General features: G+C 43.9%; 1 protein-coding gene across 1 annotated transcript in view; it reads right to left on the bottom strand.

Moving 5' to 3' along the window:
- LOC136876069 (uncharacterized) overlaps positions 1–24,129 on the bottom strand; it is a 77,666-nt gene that overhangs the window by 41,818 nt on the left and 11,719 nt on the right. The window contains exon 2 of the mRNA XM_067149705.2: positions 11,628–11,951. Coding sequence (XP_067005806.2) covers positions 11,628–11,951 — 324 coding nt within the window. The remainder of the gene's footprint in view (positions 1–11,627; positions 11,952–24,129) is intronic.

Below are 24,129 nucleotides of genomic sequence, written 5' to 3'. Positions count from 1 at the left end.
AAAGGTACTTTTGTCATGGAAAAAGGAAGTTCAGGAAATGAGAATTGAATTTCACAACACGAAACCTCGCACTGTATCTCTCAAATCAAAACAAACTTTCTCCACTGCTTGCCATGTTCACGCTTCACGGCTTGGACCACGATGGCGGCGGGTCGACAAGTAGTGTTCCAAGTGCTCCGTATTTTCTTGTTGTTTATAGTGGTTAAACGTGTCACGTGTGGAAATAACAAAGTGATCTTTAATGGTGTGGTGTTCAGTGAGTATCCTAGCAGTTCAATCCTCCAAGAGAACTTGCTAATTGTGAAAAATTGTCAAATATCGTGCTTAACATGGTGCGCCAGTGAAAATGTGTACGTGACCGCTGGTACTGGCAGTGCGCTTCAAGCGAGGCGCAGGGTCGCCAGACCACCCTCTTCTACATTTCACCTCATTCTCCTTACCATAGCTGCGTGTGGAGATGTAGAAACAAATCCAGGACCTCCGAACAGAAATGTGAGTAACATAGAATGTCATATTTGCTGTTCTAATGGCCGCATCAATCAGCTGTACGTGAAGTGTGTGTCGTGTGAAATGTCGACGCATAAGACCTGCGCGAAAATCTCTCCATCTGATTACCATAAAATTAAACGTGGCCTTTCGTCTTGGCAGTGCTGGAAGTGTTGTCTCCCGGTACCATCGGGCTCGTTCTTCGAACTTCCAGACGAAGTAAATAACTCTGTAAATAGTAATGACTCAGTTACCAGTGTACAGGGCTCCCGAAACGTCACCATTCTCTCATTCAATGCCCGTAGTATAATGGGTTATAGGAGACAGCAGGAGATAAGAACATCACTGGCAAGTATTGAACCTTCAATCGTAAGTGTCTGTGAAACGTGGTTGAGCAGTGCTAGTTATGACGGTGAAGTATTTCCACAACCATACTTGTTATTCAGGAAGGATAGAACCTGGACATCTGGAGGGGGTGTTCTCCTGGCTATACGACCAGAATTACAACCAATCCGACTTGGATACTTGGAAACTGACAGTGAAGCTCTATGGGTGGAGGTGACATGTAGGGGCAACAAATTCTTGATAGGTAGCATATATCGGGCTCCGAAATCCAAGCCCTGTATAAATGAAGGATTACTGGAATCTCTAAGACGAATGCAACTCATTCAGCACAAGTACAATGCCGTCTACCTCACAGGCGACTTTAATCTGGACATAATATGGACCCGTGATTCCGCTCCCATCCCTGGAAATCCATTGGCAGACACATTCCTAACCGCGTTCTATGATCTCTTTCTAGAACAGCTTGTTTTAGAAGCAACACGTATCACTAAAACATCCCGCTCTATATTAGATCTATTTCTTACCAATCATCCCTCCTCAGTATCTCGAGTTGAAGTCATACCCGGTTTCAGTGATCACCACGCCATTCAAGCGACTCTAGCTACCCTAGATTGCAGAAAACCTGTCAAAAACAAATCCAGGCCTCAATATAACTTCAGGAAAGCTGACTGGAAATCCCTCTCCACCTTACTACTGAATCACCTACCCAGTCCAACCTCTTTATCAACTGGGACGTAGACTCTTTGTGGCTCACCTGGAAAAATACATTTTTCTGGTGCGTTGACCAAACTGTACTGAAATGCACTTTAAAAAGAGAGAAGAAAGCCCCGTGGATTAAGAAAGAACTTTTGAAGTTAATAAGGAAACGGAACAATCTATACAAAAAGTGGAAACAGTGCCAAATGGAACAAGCGTGGGAAAAGTACAAATCCGCACGCAAAGACACTAAGAATAGGATCAAGGAGGCTTACGATCAGTACATTCACAAGGCTTGCTCAGATACCAAAGAGCTGTGGAAGCTGCTAAAAAGGAACTGTGGCAGCGCTGCACCAAGCTCCTTTCAAGCTAACGGGAAATCCATCTCCACGGCCGCAGACATTGCCTCAGCCTTCAGTGACAGGCACAATCTGCTGGGGACATGTATATAACCAACACACCCGTACCACCCCTCCCTCTCACCAGCCTCTACTTCTCGGAACTTGAGGTACTAGCAAGCTTGAAGAGGATTCGACCCCATGCTGTGAGCGGCCCTGATGAAATACCCAGCCGTATACTCCGTGACTGCGCTGAGTCACTGGCACTATCTCTCTGCGAACTATTCAACCTGTCGCTTCACTGTGGATCACTACCCCGAGATTGGAAGTGTGCTGATGTAGTTCCAATTTTCAAGAAAAGGGACAAAGCACTCATTGACAACTATCGGCCAGTGTCTCTCACATCCCACGTATGTAAATGTATGGAACGACTGGTAGCCTCTAATATACTTCCGGGAAGGTAATCTGCTAAGTGAAAGCCAGTACGGTTTTCTTCCAGGTTATTGATGAGTGGCAGTTCTCTCTGAAGAAATCTAAAATTGTTCAGGTTGACTGCGTGGCTTTGGACTGGGCTAAAGCTTTTGATCAAATCCCTCATGAACGACTTTTGTTAAAATTAAGACAGATGAATGTTAGGGGAAGTGTACTGGCATGGTTGCGGTCATTTCTCGAGGGTCGAACACAACGTGTTGTGTTTGATGGAGTTCGATCATCGACCGTTAAAGTAACCTCAGGAGTATGTCAAGGCACCGTCCTCGGACCTTTATTATTTAGTGCATTTGTCTCTGATTTACCTAAATGTGTGACCTCAACCATAGCTCAGTACGCTGATGACACAGTAATGTACAGGGATATACAATGTGCAGAGGATTGTCTGAGGTTACAGTCGGACTTGGACACTATAGAGGTGTGGTGTTACGTCAACGGTCTCAGCATTAATGCTGGCAAATGTAAATACATTAGGTTAAGTAGGTCTCGACACCCAGTACAATGTATATATAACATTAATGATGTACATATTGAGCGAGTTAAAACTATGCATTTGTTAGGAATAACCATTTCTGAACAACTAAAATGGAACGCACAAACAGAGGAAGTGAGATGCAAAGCTGCCAGGGTGCTCGGTTTTATGCACAGAAGCCTCCGTGGGTGCAAGTCGAATGCTATACGGACGGCTTACCTGGCACTAGTGAGACCTATACTACCTGCCTGGCACCCTATCACTGCAGCTAACCTTCACAAACTAGAAGGAATCCAACGTCGCGCTGAACGACTAATTAACAAGAACCTCCCTCCCGTCAATTGCCTCCTTGACATCACCTTCTTACACAAGTCCCTCACAGCGGCCATTCACCTTTCACCATTCCCTCGGCTCTCCTTATCTTACAGCTCCGTCCGTAGAGGCAAAGGGGTGTGTCTTATACCCCCTTTGCGCGAACTGAGTCCTACAAACTAGGTTTCTTTGCTCGTTCAGCGCGGCTTTGGAACGATCTACCCGCCAACATTAAATGTAGAAATGTAAATATAGTTAAATGTTGTGTTAGGAAGCACATACGGTGAGAAAATGCATGTGAATATGTGGAAGAATGAATGAGGGAGTGAAAGGTTGTATAAATGAGAAATATGTATACATTAGGCTATACTTTGTTACTTTACCTGTAAATAGTGTATATGAGTGTTTTACTTTAGGATTTAGGTAATTATTTCAAAGGTCAGGGGGCACTACGTGTAGGGGGCTTGTCCTTTTCCCCTGACCTTCCATGGATGCTGTAAAGGTTTATGGTAAATAAATAAATAATGAATGAATGAATGAATGAATGAATGAATGAATACTACTAAGTATGATACCGTCAACTGTCTGACGAAACAGACGTAAAGGGTTCAGCGAAAATGAAAAATAAAAATGCTTAGAAAAGGACGCGTAGCACCTGACGCGTATGTATTAGGAATTTAACGTACTTAGGTACTGAATTCTAGTAAATACTATCGAACTCGATAGCTATAATCGCTTAAGCTGTCAGTATCCAGTATTCGGAAGATGGTGGATTCGAACCTCACTGTCGGCAGCCCTGAAGATGGTTTTCCGTCGTCTCCTACTGTATTTTAACACCACACAAATGCTGGGGCTGTACCTAAAATAAGACCACGGCCGCTTCCTCCCCACTCCTAGCCCTTTCCTGTCTCATCGTCACAACTTGCAAAATAATTGCAACTAAATTATTGTGGGACTAGATTCCCAACATAATAAGCCTGAAATTTCGGCAAAAATGTTCTTTTTCATAGTTTTGAAGAATTTCGTGCACGTCTCCTGTTAACAGCGATTAGTTTTGTCCAGCTCTACATTCGGAAGACGGAGGAGCTGGTCCACACTGTCAGCTGCCCCGATAATTTTTTCCATTTTTCCTGCTCTAAGGCGAATGCTGGGATAGTTCCTATTATAAGCCGCGGCCCCACCCAGCTAAACTTTTCCGAAAATCACATCACTGACACGAATCTCCATCCCTACCACACACACACACACACACACACACACACACACACACACACACACACACACGCACACGGGCGCCTACTAGAAAGACCCGAACCAGATCTCACCGGAGGCGACACGACATCAATCACTATGGGAACGGATGCTGAGTACGAATCCACCAAGTTGTATCAGATATTTGAGATTCAGGAGGTCAAATGGACTGTATCGCTATTGACCTGTCCAAGGCTTATCATAGCGTAGATCGTGGGTGATTACTGAGGAAGATGTGGGATATTCGACTAGACAAAAGAGTGGTTGAATGGGTGGCTACATTTCTGGAAAACAGAGCTCAGAGAGTTAGAAAAGATGAAGCGTTATCTGATCCTGTAATGATTAAGATCGGGGTCCCGCAGGGCACTGTCATTGGACCTTTATTTTTTCTTATATATAAATGATATGAGTAAAGATCTGGAATAACTGATAAGGATATTTGCGGATGATGTTATACTCTACAGAGTAGTAAATAAGTTGCAGGATTGTGAGCGACTCTAGAGGGACTTAAACAATGTAGTGAGATGGACAACAGACAATGGTATGAAAACTTCAAGTTGTAAGTTTCACCAAGAGGTAAAGTCCTCTCAGTTGTAATTATTGTGTTGATGGGGTGAAAGTACCTCATGGGGAACAATGTAAGTACCTAGGTGTTAATAGAAGGAGTGTTCTTCATTGGGGTACTCATATTAGCAAAGTAGTTGAAAAAGGTTACAGATGTCTTCACATGGTTATGAGAGTATTCAGGGGTTGCAGTAAGGATGTAAAGGAGAGGGTGTATACGTCTCTGGTAAGACCGCAGTTAGAGTATGGCTCCAGTGTATGGAAACCTCACCAGGATTACTTGACACGAGAACTGGAAAAAATTCAAAGGATAGCAACACGATTTGTTCTGGGTGATTTCCGACCAAGGAGTATTGTTACGAAAATGTTGCAAAATTTGGGCTAGGAAGACTTGGGAGTAAGGAGACGAGCAGTTTGACTATGCAGTATGTTTCTAGCTGTCAGTGGAGAGTTGGTGTGGAATATTAGTAGATGAATAAGCTTCAGTGGAGCTTTTAAAAGTAGGAAAGATAATTATATGAAGATAAAGTTGGAAGTTAAGAGGACAAATTGGCGCAAACATTCATTTATAGGACGAGGAGTACCGAGCTCGATAGCTGCAGTCGCTTAAGTGCGGCCAATATCCAGTATTCGGGAGATAGTAGGTTCGAACCCCACTGTCGGCAGCCCTGAAGATGGTTTTCCGTGGTTTCCCATTTTCACACCAGGCTGTACCTTAATTAAGGCCACGGCCGCTTCCTTCACAGTCCTAGCTCTTTCCTGTCCCATCGTCGCCATAAGACATATCTGTGTCGGTGCGACGTAAAGCCAATAACAAAAAAAAAAGGACGAGGAGTCTTTCTAAGTTCTTCGAAAATGTTTAAGAAAAAGCCAGGTAAACAAGTGATAGGGAATCTGCTACCTGGGCGACAGGTCATTGATGACTGATTGACACGAATGAGGAACAAGGCGATAGGCAGTGAAATACGTTATAGACAGCACCGAATCGAATAGGGTGAGACTCTCCTTTGTGGCAAAAACAGACTGACTATATCGAAGATACGGCCGTAAGGTTTATGGTGTAGTATACGTCTTTCTGACAGTAATGAAGTAATAAATGTTTACTGAATGTTATTCATACATACATCACTATGCTTTTCAGTGTTCAGTCTGAATTTACTAAACGTCGCCACTCTCCTCTAGTAGTAATTAGTGCTGTGGACTCATTTAGCTCTATACCTCTTATCTTTAAATCACTGGAAACTGAGTCTAACCATTGCCGTCTTGGTCTCCCTCTACTTCTCTTACCCTCCATAACAGAGTCCATTATTCTTCTAGGTGAGCTATCCTCCTCCAATCCCCTCACATGACCCCACCGCCGAAGCCGATTTACGCGCACAGCTTCATCCATCGACTTCATTTTTAACTTAGCCTTTATCTCCTCATTTCAAGTACTCTCCTGCCATCGTTCCCACCTGTTTGCACAACAATCATTCTCGCTACCTCCATGTCTGTCATTTCTAACTTAAGAATAAGATATCCTGAGTCCACCCAGCTTTCGCTCTCGTAAAGTAAAGTTGGTCTGAAAACAGACCGATGTAAAGATAGTTTCGTCCTAGAGTTGACTTCCTTCTCACAGAATGCTGTTGATCACAACTGCGAGCTCACTTCATTATCTTTACTGCAGCATGATTCAATCTCACTATATTACCATCCTGGGATAACACACAACCTAAATACTTGAAATTATCGACCTGTTCCAGCTTTGTATCGCCAATCTCACATTCAGTTCTGTTCAATTTCTTACCTGCTGATATCAATTTAGTCTTGGAAAGGACAATTTTCGTACCATACTCATTACACCCATTTTCAAGTTCCAAGATATTATACTGCAGGCTTTCGGCACAATCTGCCATTAAGACTAAGTCGTCAGCGAAGGCCGAACTGCTTATTACATTTTCAATTAACTCAGTCCCTCTCTGCCACTTTATACCTTTCAGCAGATGATCCATGTAAACTACGAACAACAATGGTGAAAGGTTACACCCTTGTCTAACCCCTGTAAGTACCGTGATCCAAGAACTCATTCTACCGTCAATTCTCACTGCAGCCCATATTGTAAACATCAATGCGTTTGATTGATTTAATCTGCTCTGAAACCCATAGGCCCTCTGTATGGTGAACATCTTTTTCCTCGGTACCCTGTCATATACTTTCTCTAGATCTACGAAACATAAATATAACTGTCTATTCCTCTCGTAGCATTTTTGAATTACCTGCCACATACTGAAAATCTGATCCTGACAGCCCTTCTTTGGTCTGAAACCACACTGGTTTTCATCCAACTTCCTCTCAACCACTGATCGCACCCTCCCTTCCAAGATGCTAGTGAATACTTTGCCTGGTATACTATTCAGTGAGATACTTCGATAGTTGTTGTAAACCTTCCTGTTCGTTTGCTTATAAATATGTGTAATTACTGCTTTTGTCCAATCTGAAGGCGGTAGTAATGTCGCACTGTACGCCCCTCTGCGCGGACGCTTACACCTTCTTGCGCTGTTGGAACTCTCTGGCACTTTCTGCTCCGGACTTCTTGGGAAAAGCAAAAAGTGATCTCCTTACAGGCCATGAAGGCCCTTGGAGGGGTGGCAGGTAAAGGCTTCCATTATTCGTAACCTCAGCACTTGGTTAGCTCTACGCCCGGGCACCTTTACCCCCAGGAATTAACCTGATGCTCATTTTCGGTGTAGGCTGAGTGAAGTTCAGGGCCATGTGCATCTCCGGAAGTGGAAATTTCGTAAGCTATGGGTCAGAAACATGGACGGTGAGAAAAGCGGAAGTGCTGAAACTCAAGGCCTTTGAGATGTGGACTATTACGGTAAGTATACCTTGGACTGACTGAGTCACGAACGAGAAGGTTCTCAACAGAGCAAATGAAAGACCCATGTTGGTTGAAACCTTGAACAGGAGAAGAAATAGCTTACTTTGTCACTTGTTTCGTAATTCTGACTGAAGGGAAACTGGAAGATAGAAGGGGCAAAGAAGACCTAAAGTGCAATTTATAGCCAACATTAAAGCCAAGCATACCGATTGCCACTTGAAGCTGCTGGCCAAAAAAAGGAAACGCTTGGAAGACACGCAGGTTACCTACTACCGTTAAGCTTGGGAAGATGAAGAAAAATAAGAAGGAGAAGGAGAAGAAGAAGAAGAAGAAGAAGAAGAAGAAGTAATTTTTCGACTTCCTAACCGAAAATCTAACCTACGACTTTCCGGGTGAACCGAAGCACTACTCTACCGCCTCGGCCAGGCGTCCCCTTACGGACTTCTAGCCCTTATTATATTCCTCTGGACGCATTTACGATAGTTTCGTATGGATTTAGACAGAAGATATCCAGACATTACGCAAATGAAGCACAATTTTTAAATGTTCAACTTACATGTTCGCGAAGTTAAGGAAGTCGCTGTGTCCAATGATAGTTACACTGCCTGACAAAAAAAAAAGCGTCAAGCACCCAGGAGGAGTGGTTGAAAATGAATGAAACTACATATGCTGAAAGACCATGTGTCGTTGTTGAACTGGTTACAATATGAAATGAAAGAGACAAGGCCGTTGGCAGTTACAGGTGGAATGTTGGCTCCAGGTCAGTAGGGTGTCGCACACCCCTGGCCGCAATGTGGTTCGGTATGGTGTCAAACAGCCTTTGGATCCTCTCCTGAGGAAAGTTCATCTACAGTTGTTGCAGGTATCTCTCCAGATCCCGCAGGTTGCTACTGGGATGGACTACCCTTCCAACGTCATCCCACACGCGTTCAATGATGGCAGGCCGGGGATCTTGCTGGCCACGGGAGGACCTCAACATGCTCTAGGCAGTCCATAGACACATGTGCTCTGTGTGGATGTGCATTATTTTGTTGGAACACTGTCCCAGGGTGATGTGCCATAAGGGGCAGTACGTGCGGATGCAGAATGTCTGTGACGGATCGCTGTGCCGTCAAAGTCTGCCGAAGCACTATTAGAAGTGACCCGAACGCATATCCTATTGGTCCCCGCACCATGATGCCAGGGATTACGCCCGTGTGTCTTTCCACAATATGGGCAGGATCTGCTCTCTGTCCTCGTCGCCACCAAACACACCAAACACACACACGAAGATCATCGGAGGTTATGGAGAAGCGGGACTTATCACTGAACATGATGCGACTCCAGTCGTCCTCTGTCCATGTCTTCCGGGCAAGGTACCACTCCAAACGCAGGCGATGGTGTTCTGGTGTCAATGGCAACCGACGCACGGGGCGGTAGGACCCCAATCCGGCGGATGTGAGTCGTCGAGACACTGTGCGGGAACTCACAGGATGTTGTAGAGTCTCCAGTACATGTTCGCGGATGGCAAGTGCCGAAATTATGGGATCCCGTAATGCTTGGCGCACCATACGACGGTCCTCCCACGGGGTGGTGTTTCTTGGTCGACTCGAAACTGCACGACGTGACTGGGTGCCCTCATGTACACATTGAGTCCAACATCGGGCCACTGCGACATCTGATTGGTCCACATGCCTGGGAATTGCAGGATACGCCCAACCAGCCCCATGCAGCCCCACAATGCGGCTTCTGACAAATGATTTCAATTGGTGGATAGGCTGTCTAACGCGTCTGCGAGGCATCGTGGATGCTTCGTACTGTTCGTAGTCCTCTCTGCACGTCTTGCTTAACTGTCTGGCTCACAGCAATTGACTGGTAACAATTTATCAACAACAGGACGGTGCCATCACGAATGCACTCTGGTGGGCGTTCTACAAATTACAGATCCTTGTAAATTTAATTATTTACTCACACATCAATGGTATGAATGTATACCGAAATGGAATAATATTTGACCACTCCTTATGGGTGTTTAACTTTTTTGTCAGTGTTTTACAAGACCAATGATTCTACTTGCAACACTCCAGCCGCGAACTATACAAAATTTACTGCATCGCGACAATCTGGATTTCAACAATGATGTCAGTGACTCTGAAAATAAGTTCAGAGAGTATTTTCATTCCTCACCTTTATAACCGTATGTTAACCATTTAAATATAATTTATAGTAGCAAAGTTATGATAGGGAGCTTACTAGACATTCCCGGGCGACGTTCGAAATTCTACGACCGGGCGAGTTGGCCGTGGGGTTAGGAGCACGCGGCTGTGGGCTTTGCATCCGGGAGATGGTGGGTCCGAATTCTACTGTCGGCAGTCCTAAAGATGGTTTTCCGTGGTTTCCCATTTTCACAGCAGGCAAATGCTGGGGCTGTACCTTAATTAAGGATACGGCCGCTTCCTTCGAACTCCTAGGCCTTTCCTATCCCATCGTCGCCATAAGACGTATCTGTGTCGGTGCGACGTAAAACCACTAGCCAAAAAAGAATTTTACGCCGGACACAGTACAGGAGTGAGACGTAACACGTATCCTTCTTCAAATAAGGAGGTGATAAGGAAGATATGAAAACTAGGATGTGTAGTCCAATTCACTGTCATTTATTGCTGCAACTATATGCTACTAAGACATCATTAGTCCTCCATCTTGTGGCGCTAAGCAAGTGGATTTCAATCTTTGAAAGACCGTGGCCCGGTAAATTCTTTTCTACAGGGTGTTTCACTCAAAGTGAGGCCGGCCGGCGCAGCGTAGTCAGTCAAAGACAGTGGAAACTCGTTTAAAACATGGTGCTATTTATACATACTGTATATATGTGTTCTGGTATACGGTACTAAGGTGAGGAAGAAGATGACGGAGACTCAGTACAGACAGGTAACAAACACTGGTTCTCAGGGTGTCAGATTTCTGTTCTCGCTAATTCCAGATAGACTCCCATTCCAAAGTCACACCCACGTTAAAAGGGACCATCAAGGGGTATACATTTTTAGGGATAATTCGCTAATACAGTCCCGTTAGCTGCGCCTCGCAATGCTTCTACAGGGTCTTTCATTCAAAGTGAAGTTGGCCGGCGCAGCTCAGCGAGCTGGTCACACGACAACTCGCTGAGCTTGGGGCCGGGAGAGTGTCTGTAAACAACAAGCACACACAATCACGCATAATCAAAGTAAAACAACTTCTCATCTTGTCACAAAAGATGTAAATGTCCTCCACCTGCATCTACACATTTCTGGCTTCATCTATGGAAATTTTCATTCATACGCATTAGTTCAATTATCGAGATAACATCAATTTCCCTCGTGATATTTTGTTTGAGTTCATCTAGAGTGTGAAAACGGGAGTGTTGACGGCAGTAACCCCAGACAGGATGATAGGGCCTATAGTTTTTGAAACCACAATCACCGGGCAGAGATATAGGAAGGACATTCTCGTACAATTCTTTAACAACTGACTAGTCTGGATATTTCCAGCAAGACTCGGCAACCGCGAATACGGTTAACGGGTCATTACGTTTAATTGAGGACATTTTTGATAACAGGTAATTAGTAAACCATTGTGCGCCAGATCTTACGGTTTGCGATTTTTATTTATGGGAAAAAATTGAAAAATAAAGTTTATGCAACAAACCCTCACACGAACGTTAGTTGGCATGCGCAATATATTTCTTCGAAAAGGATGAACAATAGAGACTGCTTTATTGACAGCGATCTTTGTATTCTTTCCAAGACTGTCTTAGGTTTTTGAGTGAACTACAGTATTGAGTAAAGCGCTGAGGGAGAATTACCTTGTCGGTGAGAAGAATGCGGGCTGTCTGTGGACGCTGCGTGTCCCTCACCAGTCCAGTGACAGCCAGTACCAGCACCAGATTGCTGATGGCCAGGGATAGCAGACATAGTGCCAGGAAGGCTGTAGTGGCTACAGACGACAGTCCTGTGGGGGCAGGGGCGCCGTGGACAGAGTAGCATCCTCTTAGACCTGCCAGCACTCCAACAACTCCCGCTGCCATGGCTACAGCGCCGCCCCACAGGCCAGCGCCCACAGGGGCTAAAGCAGCTTCGTGGACCAGCGCCAACACGCCACAGGCGGCCATCAACACGCCGAGACCAACCTGTGAAAAGAATAGAACTAATCACTAACTACAACACTGAGATGAAGGGAGTATTCTTATTCCAATAACAATAGAGGGTTATGATAAAGAAGCGACCATCCAGAAAGGAGTGAGGGAAGGCTGCATTTTGTCCCCCCCCCTCCTATTCAATGTTTTTATAAGTTGCTTTACGTCGCACCGACACAGATAGGTCTTATAGCGATGATGGGATAGGAAAGGGCAAGGAGTGGGAAGGAACTGGCCGTGGCCTTGATGTGAAAATGGGAAACCACAGAAAACAATCTTCAGGGCTGCCGACAGTGGGATTCGAGGAATACAGGCTCACAGCTGCGCGCCCCTAACCGCTCGGTCTCTTCTATGTTTATGCAGAACGTGTGCTAAAGGAAATTAAAAAGGAATTTAATGTAAATCAAAGTGCATATAGAGGAAATCAAAGCTTCGGTGGTATTGTTAGTTTATATGAGTCGAAGTTCTGGAGAATCTGGCGAGTGGAATGGGGGAAATCTTGGAGAAGGAGTATAAGATGGAAATAAAATGTTAAAATCCAAAACAGCAATGCAATTGAGAAAAGCAGGTAATGCAGGAAATATTCGATTAGGAATAATTTTACTTAGGTAGTGAGCAATGACAGAAGTAAGGTCAACATCTACTGTCACTGCAAGTTAAGAGAATGTCAGGTACTGAACATTTATTTTCACAGGATCCGTTATTTTTCGTTTAAAGAAAACTAATATACACTGACTGACAGAGCAAATGCAACACCAAGAAGGAGTGGTTCGAAAGGGATGAAAGTTGGGGAAAAAACAGAGACGGCACGGACGAATAATTGATGTTTATTTCAAACCGATATGCAGGTTACACAATGCGCACGGCATCGACTCAGTAGGATGTAGGACCACCGCGAGCGGCGATGCACGCAGAAACACGTCGAGGTACAGAGAGAATAAGAGTGCGGATGGTGTCCTGAGGGATGGTTCTCCATTCTCTGTCAACCATTTGCCACAGTTGGTCGTCCGTACGAGGCTGGGGCAGAGTTTGCAAACGGCGTCCAATGAGATCCCACACGTGTTCGATTGGTGAGAGATCCGGAGAGTACGCTGGCCACGGAAGCATCTGTACACCTCGTAGAGCCTGTTGGGAGATGCGAGCAGTGTGTGGGCGGGCATTATCCTGCTGAAACAGAGCATTGGGCAGCCCCTGAAGGTACGGGAGTGCCACCGGCCGCAGCACATGCTGCACGTAGCGGTGGGCATTTAACGTGCCTTGAATACGCACTAGAGGTGACGTGGAATCATACGCAATAGCGCCCCAAACCATGATGCCGCGTTGTCTAGCGGTAGGGCGCTCCACAGTTACGGCCGGATTTGACCTTTCTCCACGCCGACGCCACACTCGTCTGCGGTGACTATCACTGACAGAACAGAAGCGTGACTCATCGGAGAACACGACGTTCCGCCATTCCCTCATCCAAGTCGCTCTAGCCCGGCACCATGCCAGGCGTGCACGTCTATGCTGTGGAGTCAATGGTAGTCTTCTGAGCGGACGCCGGGAGTGCAGGCCTCCTTCAACCAATCGACGGGAAATTGTTCTGGTCGATATTGGAACAGCCAGGGTGTCTTGCACATGCTGAAGAATGGCGGTTGACGTGGCGTGTGGGGCTGCCACCGCTTGGCGGCGGATGCGCCGATCCTCGCGTGCTGACGTCACTCGGGCTGCGCCTGGACCCCTCGCACGTGCCACATGTCCCTGCGCCAACCATCTTCGCCACAGGCGCTGCACCGTGGACACATCCCTATGGGTATCGGCTGCGATTTGACGAAGCGACCAACCTGCCCTTCTCAGCCCGATCACCATACCCCTCGTAAAGTCGTCTGTCTGCTGGAAATGCCTCCGTTGACGGCGGCCTGGCATTCTTAGCTATACACGTGTCCTGTGGCACACGACAACACGTTCTACAATGACTGTCGGCTGAGAAATCACGGTACGAAGTGGGCCATTCGCCAACGCCGTGTCCCATTTATCGTTCGCTACGTGCGCAGCACAGCGGCGCATTTCACATCATGAGCATACCTCAGTGACGTCAGTCTACCCTGCAATTGGCATAAAGTTCTGACCACTCCTTCTTGGTGTTGCATTTGCTCTGTCAGTCAGTGTACATTATTCCTATCATTGCAATAATGCTGTGTAATTTAACGACATTCTGAAAGAAGCAAACTGTAATTTCTACGGAGTGAGCGGAAATAAAGTAGGAATAAAATTACATTTATACTTTTATGTACATATTGACAATAAACCTGACATGGGTGTACGGACGTAGTTTAGTGGTTCATGATACCCGGCACAACCCTGACCTGCATCTCTCACGAACGATAATCCTGTAGATATATAACCACACTTACGTCCTTGTAGTGCGGTTTGCCTACCGGCCACTTCCACTGTGACTCAGCGTTGTGAGAGCAAGGAAGTTTGCAGTTTTATATAACTGTTCATATCGTGATCATAGCAACGGCACCTCCATTTTTTGAGGAATCCCAAGCTCAGTAACGTGACATTTCAAATATACCACATCCAAAAGACGGTATTCGAACAGTCAAATTGCTGAAGATGACGCTGATTTACACGAGACAAATTTTTATGTCATAAATGTTTTAAGTTAATGGGATGTAAAACCAACAACTTCCACATTTCGCATGCTTAGGATCATAAGAGCGTCTCTACATTTTACAATCTTGAAAAAAAGCCAGCAAAATCATCTTATCATTTATAATTAATTTCTTACTGGGGATCAAGCTTTTTTAAAAATAAGATGATTTTTCTGATTTTCTCAAGATGGCAAAAATTTAGATACGCACTTATGATCTTAAGCATGCGTGATTTTTTTTAGGAATACATTTTCTATAGTGGAAATATTAATTCGTAATATTTTACTACTTTCGAAATTGAATGCAATTTTCGAGGAAAAAATCGCAGATAAGGTACCGATCCATGGGGAGGTGAGTTACTTTTCCTTTCAAAGCTCCCACGTGAATTGCGGGATTCGAGCCCGCGATCGCCTTGGTAAGAAGCCAGTCCTAATACTACTCGGCAATCATACTGTCCCTCAATGTTTTCTTGGTTGTTGGAATGTATTCACGTAAACAATTGCCTAGGTAGAAAAATCGTATTTGTTTTAACGTTCTTTTGATTTCTGTAGAATTTAAGAAACACCAGGGTGTATACGTAGTTCCAAAACGCGGCAGCAGCTAACCGTAGAGAGTCGTCACATTCAAACAACCTCAAATGCTAGTGATCTCTGTTAAGATCGACCTACTATGTTGGAAACAGTAGAACGACGACTTGTCGATGCACCGATGAGGCCAATTATTCATATCAGCCGGCCTCAGTAGCAAGTCTGCCTCTTACTCGGAGGCCCAGGTACCAGTTCCAGCCAGGCCAGAGATTTTTACCTGGATCTTCGAGGTCCACTCAGCTAATGTCATTACAATTGAGGAGCTATCTGACGGTGAGATAGCGGCCTCTGTCTAGAAAGCCAAGAATAACGGCCGGGAGGATACGTCGCGCTGACCATGCGTCACCTCGTAATCTACAGGCGTTCGTGGTGAGCAGTGTTTGCTTGGTAGGCCAAGTCCATCAGGGCTGTAGCGCCTCGGGGTTTCGTTTTCTGCATTATTTTTTCCACAACAAGGAGTGTGATTTAACTTATTTAGCAGATGGATTTGCTTTCTTCTCGTCCCAGAATCCCTTCAAGCTCTCGCTGTGATTCTTCTTCCTCCCATACAGTGGTGGTTTTTATCTTGGATTTTTAAGCAAAATGAAGTTTCTTCACCAACGTTGTAAAGCTAGCCTGTCCCGTATAATTTCACCTGTTATGCTGATTACTTGATGGTCTTTTTCAATTTCTATTATCCTATTATTCTTGAATTTTAGTGAGGAAAAATATTGACATGATATAGACTTTTGGGCTTATGCCATGTCAAGAAAATAAGGTGAAATTCTTTACGTTTCGTAGAGAACTTAGCTCTGCGTCTTCTGAAAGAATATCTCCACTGTTCACTGGCATCGTAATTAAACTTGCTCACAGTATGAGTAAAACCAAGGACAAATTGTCCTCACTTTTACATTCTCGGGTATACGAAAGTCCCTGTACTTGCGGCAAGGTATACATTGGCCAAACATGCCGGTCCATTGGTAGTCGTATCAAGGAACACGACCGAATTATTCGTCTCAACCAGCTAGGCAAATAAGCAATAGCTGAACACACTCTATCGTCGGGTCATAATGTCATGTTCCAAAATTCTCGAGCTCGTAGCCACACTAGACACTACAGGTCCAAGATTATACGGGTAGCTGTGGAAATATACGTAGAAATCGCAACAATTTCAACAGGGACACTGGCTATCAATTAAATAATACGTGGTTGCCAGCCATTAAGGATTTACGTAGGTAGTTCTCTTCCCTGTCCCTTCACTATTGTTATTTCGTTTCGGTGTTTCGCAAATTCGTACGTTCCTCGTCGCCAGATGTTCCTTTCCAGGCTTGTGTCAATGTCATACTTTCATATACGTGTGTACTCCTGTTATGTTACGTGACTCCCTCTCCGACCGATTCTGACGGTCCCGTCACCTTCCGCTTCGAACGCTAGCGCTGTACCACGTCTGATGAGCCATCTGGTGACGAATGAACGTACCAGTTTCACTTCTGTTATAACGTCTAAATTCAAATCTCATTCCTTGAGAAGCCTTTCTCTTCTCGTGAACAGGCGAGATTTTCTTCTGAAGACGCAGAACAAAGTTTTCTGCGAAACGTAAATAATTTTACCTGTATCGTGTCTATAATTACGGGCCCTGAAAGCATCAATGGCAACATAATTAAATATATTTTTAGTAATATTCATTCTATGCATACTGGGCCTAAGGTTTTCCTCTCAAATTTTCTAATTTTTTAGTTAGTGATCTTTCTTTCTTTCTTTCTTTCTTAATCTGCTTACCCTCCAGGGTTGGCTTTTTCCTCGGACTCAGCGGGGGATCCCACCTCTACCGCCTCAAGGGCAGTGTCCTGGAGCTTCAGACTCTGGGTCGGGGGATACTACTGGGGAGAATGACCAGTACCTCACCCAGGCGGCCTCACCTGCTATGGTAAACAGGGACCTTGCGGGGGATGGGAAGATTGGAAGGGATAGACAAGGAAGAGGGAAGGAAGCGGCCGTGGCCTTAAGTTAGGTACCATCCCGGCACTTGCTTGGAGGAGAAGTGGGAAACCACTGAAAACCACTTCCAGGATGGCTGAGGTGGGAATCGAACCCACCTCTACTCAGTTGACCTCCCGAGGCTGAGTGGACCCCGTTCCAGCCCTCGTACAGCATTTCAAATTTCGTGGTAGAGCCGGAAATCGAACCCGAACCTCCCGGGGTGGCAGCTAATCACACTAACCACTACACCATAAAGGCCTACTAGTTAGTGATCTACCTCAAATAATCAATGTTTCTGATACGCAAGTAAATGAAATGGCTTATGATTTTTAGTGCCGGGAGTGTCCGAGGACCTGTTCGACCCGCCAGATGCAGGTCTTTTGATTTGACTCCTGCGCGTCGTGATGAGGATGAAATGATGATGAAGATGAAACATACACCCATCCCCGTGCCAGCGAAATTAATCAGTTATGGTTAAAATTCCCGACCCTGCCGGGAATCGAACCCGGGACCCCTGTGACGAAAGGCCAGTACGCTAACCATTTAGCCATTGCATAAGTAAGGCTTATGTACAGCGTTATAGTGTTTTAATTTAGCGTTTCGAGATATTAATTTAATATAATGTTATTAGCTTTACGCCCCACTAACTACTTTTACGGTTTACGGAGACGCCAAGGTGCCGGAATATAGTCCCGCAGGAGTTCTTTTACGTGCCAGTAAATCTACTGACACGAGGCTGACGTATTTGAGCACTTTCGAATATCACCCGACTAAGGCATGACCGAACCTGACAAGTTGGGGTCAGAAGGTCACTCAGATATTGATTTTTTCTTGTACCTTTTCCATGTGATTCAATAGGCTTTTTGTAATTTAGAAATTCTCTCCCTCTTTTCTTCACAATTTAATATGGATGGTTGGTTCCCCTAAGTATTTGCAATTATTTACAGGTACCTGAGGGATTTTGCCAAACAGAGTTACCAGAGGTTGTTCATCTAAGTATCGAGGAAAACGTTCGATGTAAATATTTTGGGTTATTATTAATATTATTATGATCAGATATTTGATTATGATATTTTTTGTTATTGTTGTTGTTGCTATTTGAGATGTGCAATCTCTTCCTTGTTCAACATAATAGTACCTGCAGTAAATGAATAAATGGAACGTGTTCATAAGCAATTTTTATGGAATTTTATAAGAAACGACATTGTGGCAGCTATAAGTAGCAAATAAAAGTGATATAAAGGAAGGAACTCCTAAATGTGATCACCAAGTGTGCTCCAATACACCTTTCATCATTTGAGGTACGGAAGAAGTTGTATGCAATGTGATGTGGAAACTGCAGTTCGCCGATAAAGGATTTGTGTCAGGTCGGCAGCAAAGAAGCTGATTGAGTCGTGAATTCCTGGAATAGTCGAAGTGAAACTTGACTACTGAACCGTGAGGTAGGAAGACTACTTAGTGCGGCGAACGAGGACGCTGATCAAATCACGTAATTGCAATTGTCACACTAGATAGGATAATTATGATTCAATTTTATCCTTTAAATTTATTATTGAAGAACGATCATTTCAAAGGCAGTTAACGAGGTAGAAGTACAGAGGAGAAAATAACTTCATGGTCTAGGGATTATAATAGTAGCTTCATGTCCATTTATCTCGGTTTTATTCCCGGCGGAACCATGTGTTTGAGATTGCTTTCTGGGACTGTAATGAGGTGCATTCAGCGTCAGAGTGTATATCCCACTATCACCCATCAAACAAGTGCATTCCTATCGCAACTCAAGGCGAATGCTGTGATGATTTCTAACATGCAGTCCGCTTTGAATTTTCATGCTCTATCGAATATCTATCGTGTCCGAATACCAAAGTGGTACAGAACTTTTCAGTTACATCCCCAATGGAGATGAGCTATCGTGTCATTGTCCGCCTCTGTGGTGTAGTGGTTAGTGTGATTAGCTGCCACCCCCGTAGGCCCGGGATCGATTTCCGGCTCTGCCACGAAATTTTAAAAGTCGTACGAGAGCTGGAACGGGGTCCACTCAGCCTCGGGAGGTCAACTGAGTAGAGGTGGGTTCGATTCCCACCTCAGCCATCCTGGAAGTGGTTTTCCGTGGTTTCCCACTTCTCCTCCAGGCAAATGTCAGGGATGGTACCTAACTTAAGGCTACGGCCGCTTCCTTCCCTCTTCCTTGTCTATCCCTTCCAATCTTCCCATCCCCGGCAAGGGCCCTGTTCAGCATAGCATGTGAGGATGTCTGGGCGAGGTATTGGTCCTCCTCTACATTTGTATCCCCGACCAAATGTCTCACACGTTCCAGGACACACTGTCCTTGAGGCAGTAGAGGTGGGATCCCTTGGTGAGTTCGAATAAAAAATCCTGTAAGCTAAACGGATAATGAAATTAAAAACCTAACAGTTAGAGATAATTTAGAAAGCGAGTAGCTCTCCTCTGTTGTAACATTAATTTCGTAGTTATGAGTTACGAATCGCAAAAGCATGTGGACCTAAGAGACAGCATCGCGTAAGGACAAGATGCAAACTTTACACCAGGAGAACACACATATACACATGTAAATACTGACTGGAAATATTAGGAATTGATCTCTTATAACGAAGTAGCTCAACTTGTTTGTGAGTAAGAGTTAAGAAAAACATGATAAGGAAAACATAACTTATGCACATTCGCTATTTGTCTTTGTTAGTTTCGTGACGCTGAACCGCTACATTTGGCTGTTTTCTGAGAGTTACGCAGTGTTGTTCCTTCAACGACGGTGCACACAGAGGCAAGACGGATCCGCTATGAAGTGTTTCACCGCATACACGACTTCCATACAAGTCTCATTAAAACAACTCAACTCCACCGTCAAGACTGTCTTTTATATACGGTGTCTGGGCAGGCTTCTAGAAGAGTATGAAACAACATGTTTTCTCGCCAATTCGAATGTCTCCAATAGCCTATTTACAATGTAAAGAATTTTCTACACAAATCTAGTCGCACATAGCGCTGTTCTGGACTTATTACAGTGTGTTGTATAATATTGCAGTGAATTATACATCATATATGCAGGAAATAATAAATTATATACTATTAATTCCGTGTTCTTACATTAATAAACTCATACTAATATATGTACAGGAGATGTTTCATGTCATAACCTCACAAATAATACGATCATGATTATACCAAATCATGTTTGTACACAACTACGTAAATAATAATAATAACGCATAGCCACCACACCTACCAAGAATTAATAATAATAATAATAATAATAATAATAATAATAATAATAATAATAATAATAATAATAATAATAATCGGTATTTGCATTATTTGCCCATAGGATAAAGAATATTGTTTCCAAGATATGTTATATTACAGTTGCGTCAATTTTCAGAAAAGTACGAGTGGGTCAGGGATAAAAACCATTTATGACAAAGGCCAATGATCTGTGCTGAAGGTGAAGCCAATAAAAGTGATAATGGTGCAGGGATATCATCAGTAGACTGTGTCCTCGTTTCTTAGGTTGGTGATGTGGCATCCCTATTTCTAGTGGTTATAATGCACGTCTTCAATTTCGCCTGAAATGATGTAACTGCACTGTACGCATTATTGATAAGTTTTACTTGTAACATCGAATGTTAGCCATGACAATCACAAATGACAGGCAGGGCAACCGGTCGGGGTATCCTAACAATGCAACCCTCTGTGATGGTGGTGGTGGTGATTATTGTTTTAAGAGGAAGTACAACTAGACAACCATCCTCTCTGTAACACTAATCAGAGAGGAAAAATTGAAGGGATCGGACACTTGAAAAAATGAAGGTATCGGCCAAAGAAAGACAAAGGACACGAAGGGCGTGAAAATGAAAGCCTCCCTAGGCCTCGATTGCCCCAATACCGCCGGGGTCGGAAGAAAACAGGAGGTGACCAAGGGAGGTCGGATAGCAAAGATAAAGGCGAGGAACCTGGCACAAGTAAGTTAAAGCAATGCCAGGAATCAGCTAAGGTCCCCGTGCTCGCCAACCCACGCTCCAAAGTTCAGAGCCCCTGGGGCTCCTCTTAGTCGCCTGTTACGAAAGGCAGGGGATACCCTGGGCGGTAGAATACATCCATGGTGTCCCTTGTCTGTCATAAGAGGTGACTGAAAAAGGGACCAGTTGCTGTCAACTTGGCAGCATGGAATGGCAACCACGGTTCCCGTAGCTGAGTCTGGCATTACTTCCACTTACTTGTATCAGGATCGTCGCCTTTATCTTTGCTATCCGACCTCCCTTTGTCATCTCTTGTTCTCTTCCACCTTCGATGGTATTAGTCTTTTGAGATTTTCCTTACTTCCTCTCGGAACAGTAATTACCACCTCACCTTAGATATTTGGTGATTTTCTCACGCAGACCTTGCTGACGTTTGACCATGATTTATAACGTCACCTTACTTCTGCACGATAAATTACGTCGCACGACATCAGCAAGTTCCACAACACCAGTTCCGTACTTCTCATTAGGTGAGTAATTTTTCATAGGCCTTTACACGTACAGCTCCAAGGTTTGTCAAACTGGTAAATCCACCACATAAATTCATTAAAACCCAGTAGTTACAGCCTCCTTTTCCATTAAGGCAATCCATAATATTTTCCATTTAATATTATTCTATTAAACTGTACATACAACCGCTCACCAATCATTTATCTACATCTATAATTTGAACGTGTAACACAATATTGTGCTAACACCTATGTGTTATACATCAAATGAAAGGCATCTATTTCAGGATTACTACAGAAATATTAATTATTAGTCATTTATTCGATGATTCGAATAATACGATGCTTAGGTCGCTGCAGTTAACTGTATTCACCGCTGGATGGCTCTGTGAAATCAAGTTATCACCAGAATGTTGTTTGTTGCTCCATGCTGGTTCTGATAAGCAAGAAAGAGAAAGAAATCCATCCTTCAAAAGTCTGTTATTATGAAACTAAAAGTGAATTATTCACTGTTGGGTCATTAAATGAAATCTGTATGCACTGTCAAGCACGACATTTCGCTGCGGAAATGGTAAATGGACGATTTAATTTGGGTTGCCTCAGTGGTTTGGTATATCTCGTACAACCTCAAGTAAACGACGTACTTAAAGGTGTGATGCTGTATGGTAATGATTTCATGAACCATATAAGGCAGTATAACAGTACAAAATTTTTTGCATCCTTCTCTACTAAGCGTAGCCATATTTCAGAATTAGGTCTTTTATGTTTTAAGATTTGTGGGATGATTCATGGGTATATTTCAGATTTACTGGCTACTGAAAATTGTCGGGCATTATACGGCCAACTTTATGTGATGGATTCAAGACTTGCGAACAGAATTCGTAGTGAAAATTCTATAAATTACCAAAGTTCAAAATTTGCGTATGTAGAATTAGAACGGAAGTGCAAGGTTAAGGGCAAATACATGGTCTTCCAGAGTACGGTATATTTTCCGTTATTTTTCTCATGCTTCCTTCATTAGCAGTTTCATTTATAGTCTTTGTTGGCAGCCATTGCTGCGGCAGGCCACTAGCTCGTGTTAATTACTGGCTGTACACGTAGAAAATAATTGGGTGTGCGTGGTCTTCATAGAATATCAAGTTTCGCTACTACACTGCTGACAGTAGCACGAACTGTTAGTCAAAATGGAACATGCAAATTTCCCACTTGATGTCTAGTCAAAAGATGTGCATTTCATCAGCCGATGCTATCTATTATTATTATTATTATTATTATTATTATTATTATTATTATTATTATTATTATTATTATTATTATTATTATTATTATTCCAATCTGGCGGTCATGACCATTAAGGAGTCAAATCTTTACGGTTTGACAGCGTGGTTAGGGGGTTCGAGTCCAGTTGGTGGAAGAAGCGTTCACCATCAGAATCTTGACTGGCAGGAGAGGTGGTGGTACGCGATTTATAATCACTGGATCGCATGCGGAAAGCCTGGGTTCATTTCCAAACGTCTCCGCAATGTTCGTATGGAGTGAGGACATATTACTCTGTTGATGGTGATTCGTCAGTCGGATGGAGACTTCAAGCCTTGAATAGACCCCTTGGTGCTATTTGACAGGAGTAGGTATGTGCCGACACCGTGTTTCATCCTCTTTCTACTTCGTTGTGATCACTACACATGCAGATGTGCAAGTCGCTCATGGCACCGGCCCGGGTTCGATTCCCGGCCGAGTCGGAGACTTTAACCTTAAATGATTATTTCCTCTGGCTCGGATACTGGGTGAACTGTCCTCAACATCTCTGCACTCACACACCACACACAATACTATCCTCTACTACAGTAACATGCAGTTTAATTCGTGTTTACTACACATAGCAAATGCCGCCCACCCTCGTCTAAGGGTCTGTCTTAAAAGGGTTGCACTAGGCGAGGAAAAGCCTCACGAAATTATTTATTTATTTATTCATTCACTTATTTATTTACTTATTTATTTATTTTGCACCCTAATACCTACTTTTTTTTACGATTTTTGGACGTTTTCTCTCGACCATTGCATGAGGAAATTAGCCTTTAAAGAAACATCTCATCATCAAACGCATTGAAACCCACTTGTTAGTCCAGGTCAATCTGGTGGCAGATGAAATACTTCCGGAGTTTTCACCCGCGAGGGTTCCCTTACGTCACAGTAAATCTAAAATCTAGCGACACGAGGTCGGCGTATTTCAACTTGTGCTCAGAAAGCCTGGACGTACCCGCCCTCCGAGGCTGCTTATTTATTTATGTATGTGCATGTTATACAGACGAAGGTGAGCTTGTCCTCTTTGTTTCCATCACCGTGAACAATTATGCATCCGCTCCTGATTCCCAACACTGAAGGGCCCCATTTCTTCACCTAAAATGACTGGACTGTGAACAGAGTGTAAGAGTTGTTGCTGTTGTTCTTGTGGTTTTTTTTGCTATTTGCTTTACGTCGCACCGACACAGATAGGTATTATGGCGACG

Source organism: Anabrus simplex, chromosome 6 (assembly GCF_040414725.1).
Source record: "Anabrus simplex isolate iqAnaSimp1 chromosome 6, ASM4041472v1, whole genome shotgun sequence".
Taxonomy (NCBI): Eukaryota; Metazoa; Arthropoda; class Insecta; order Orthoptera; family Tettigoniidae; genus Anabrus; species Anabrus simplex.
Note: the sequence above shows the minus strand (reverse complement) of the source record. Positions and strands in the feature narration are given on the sequence as shown.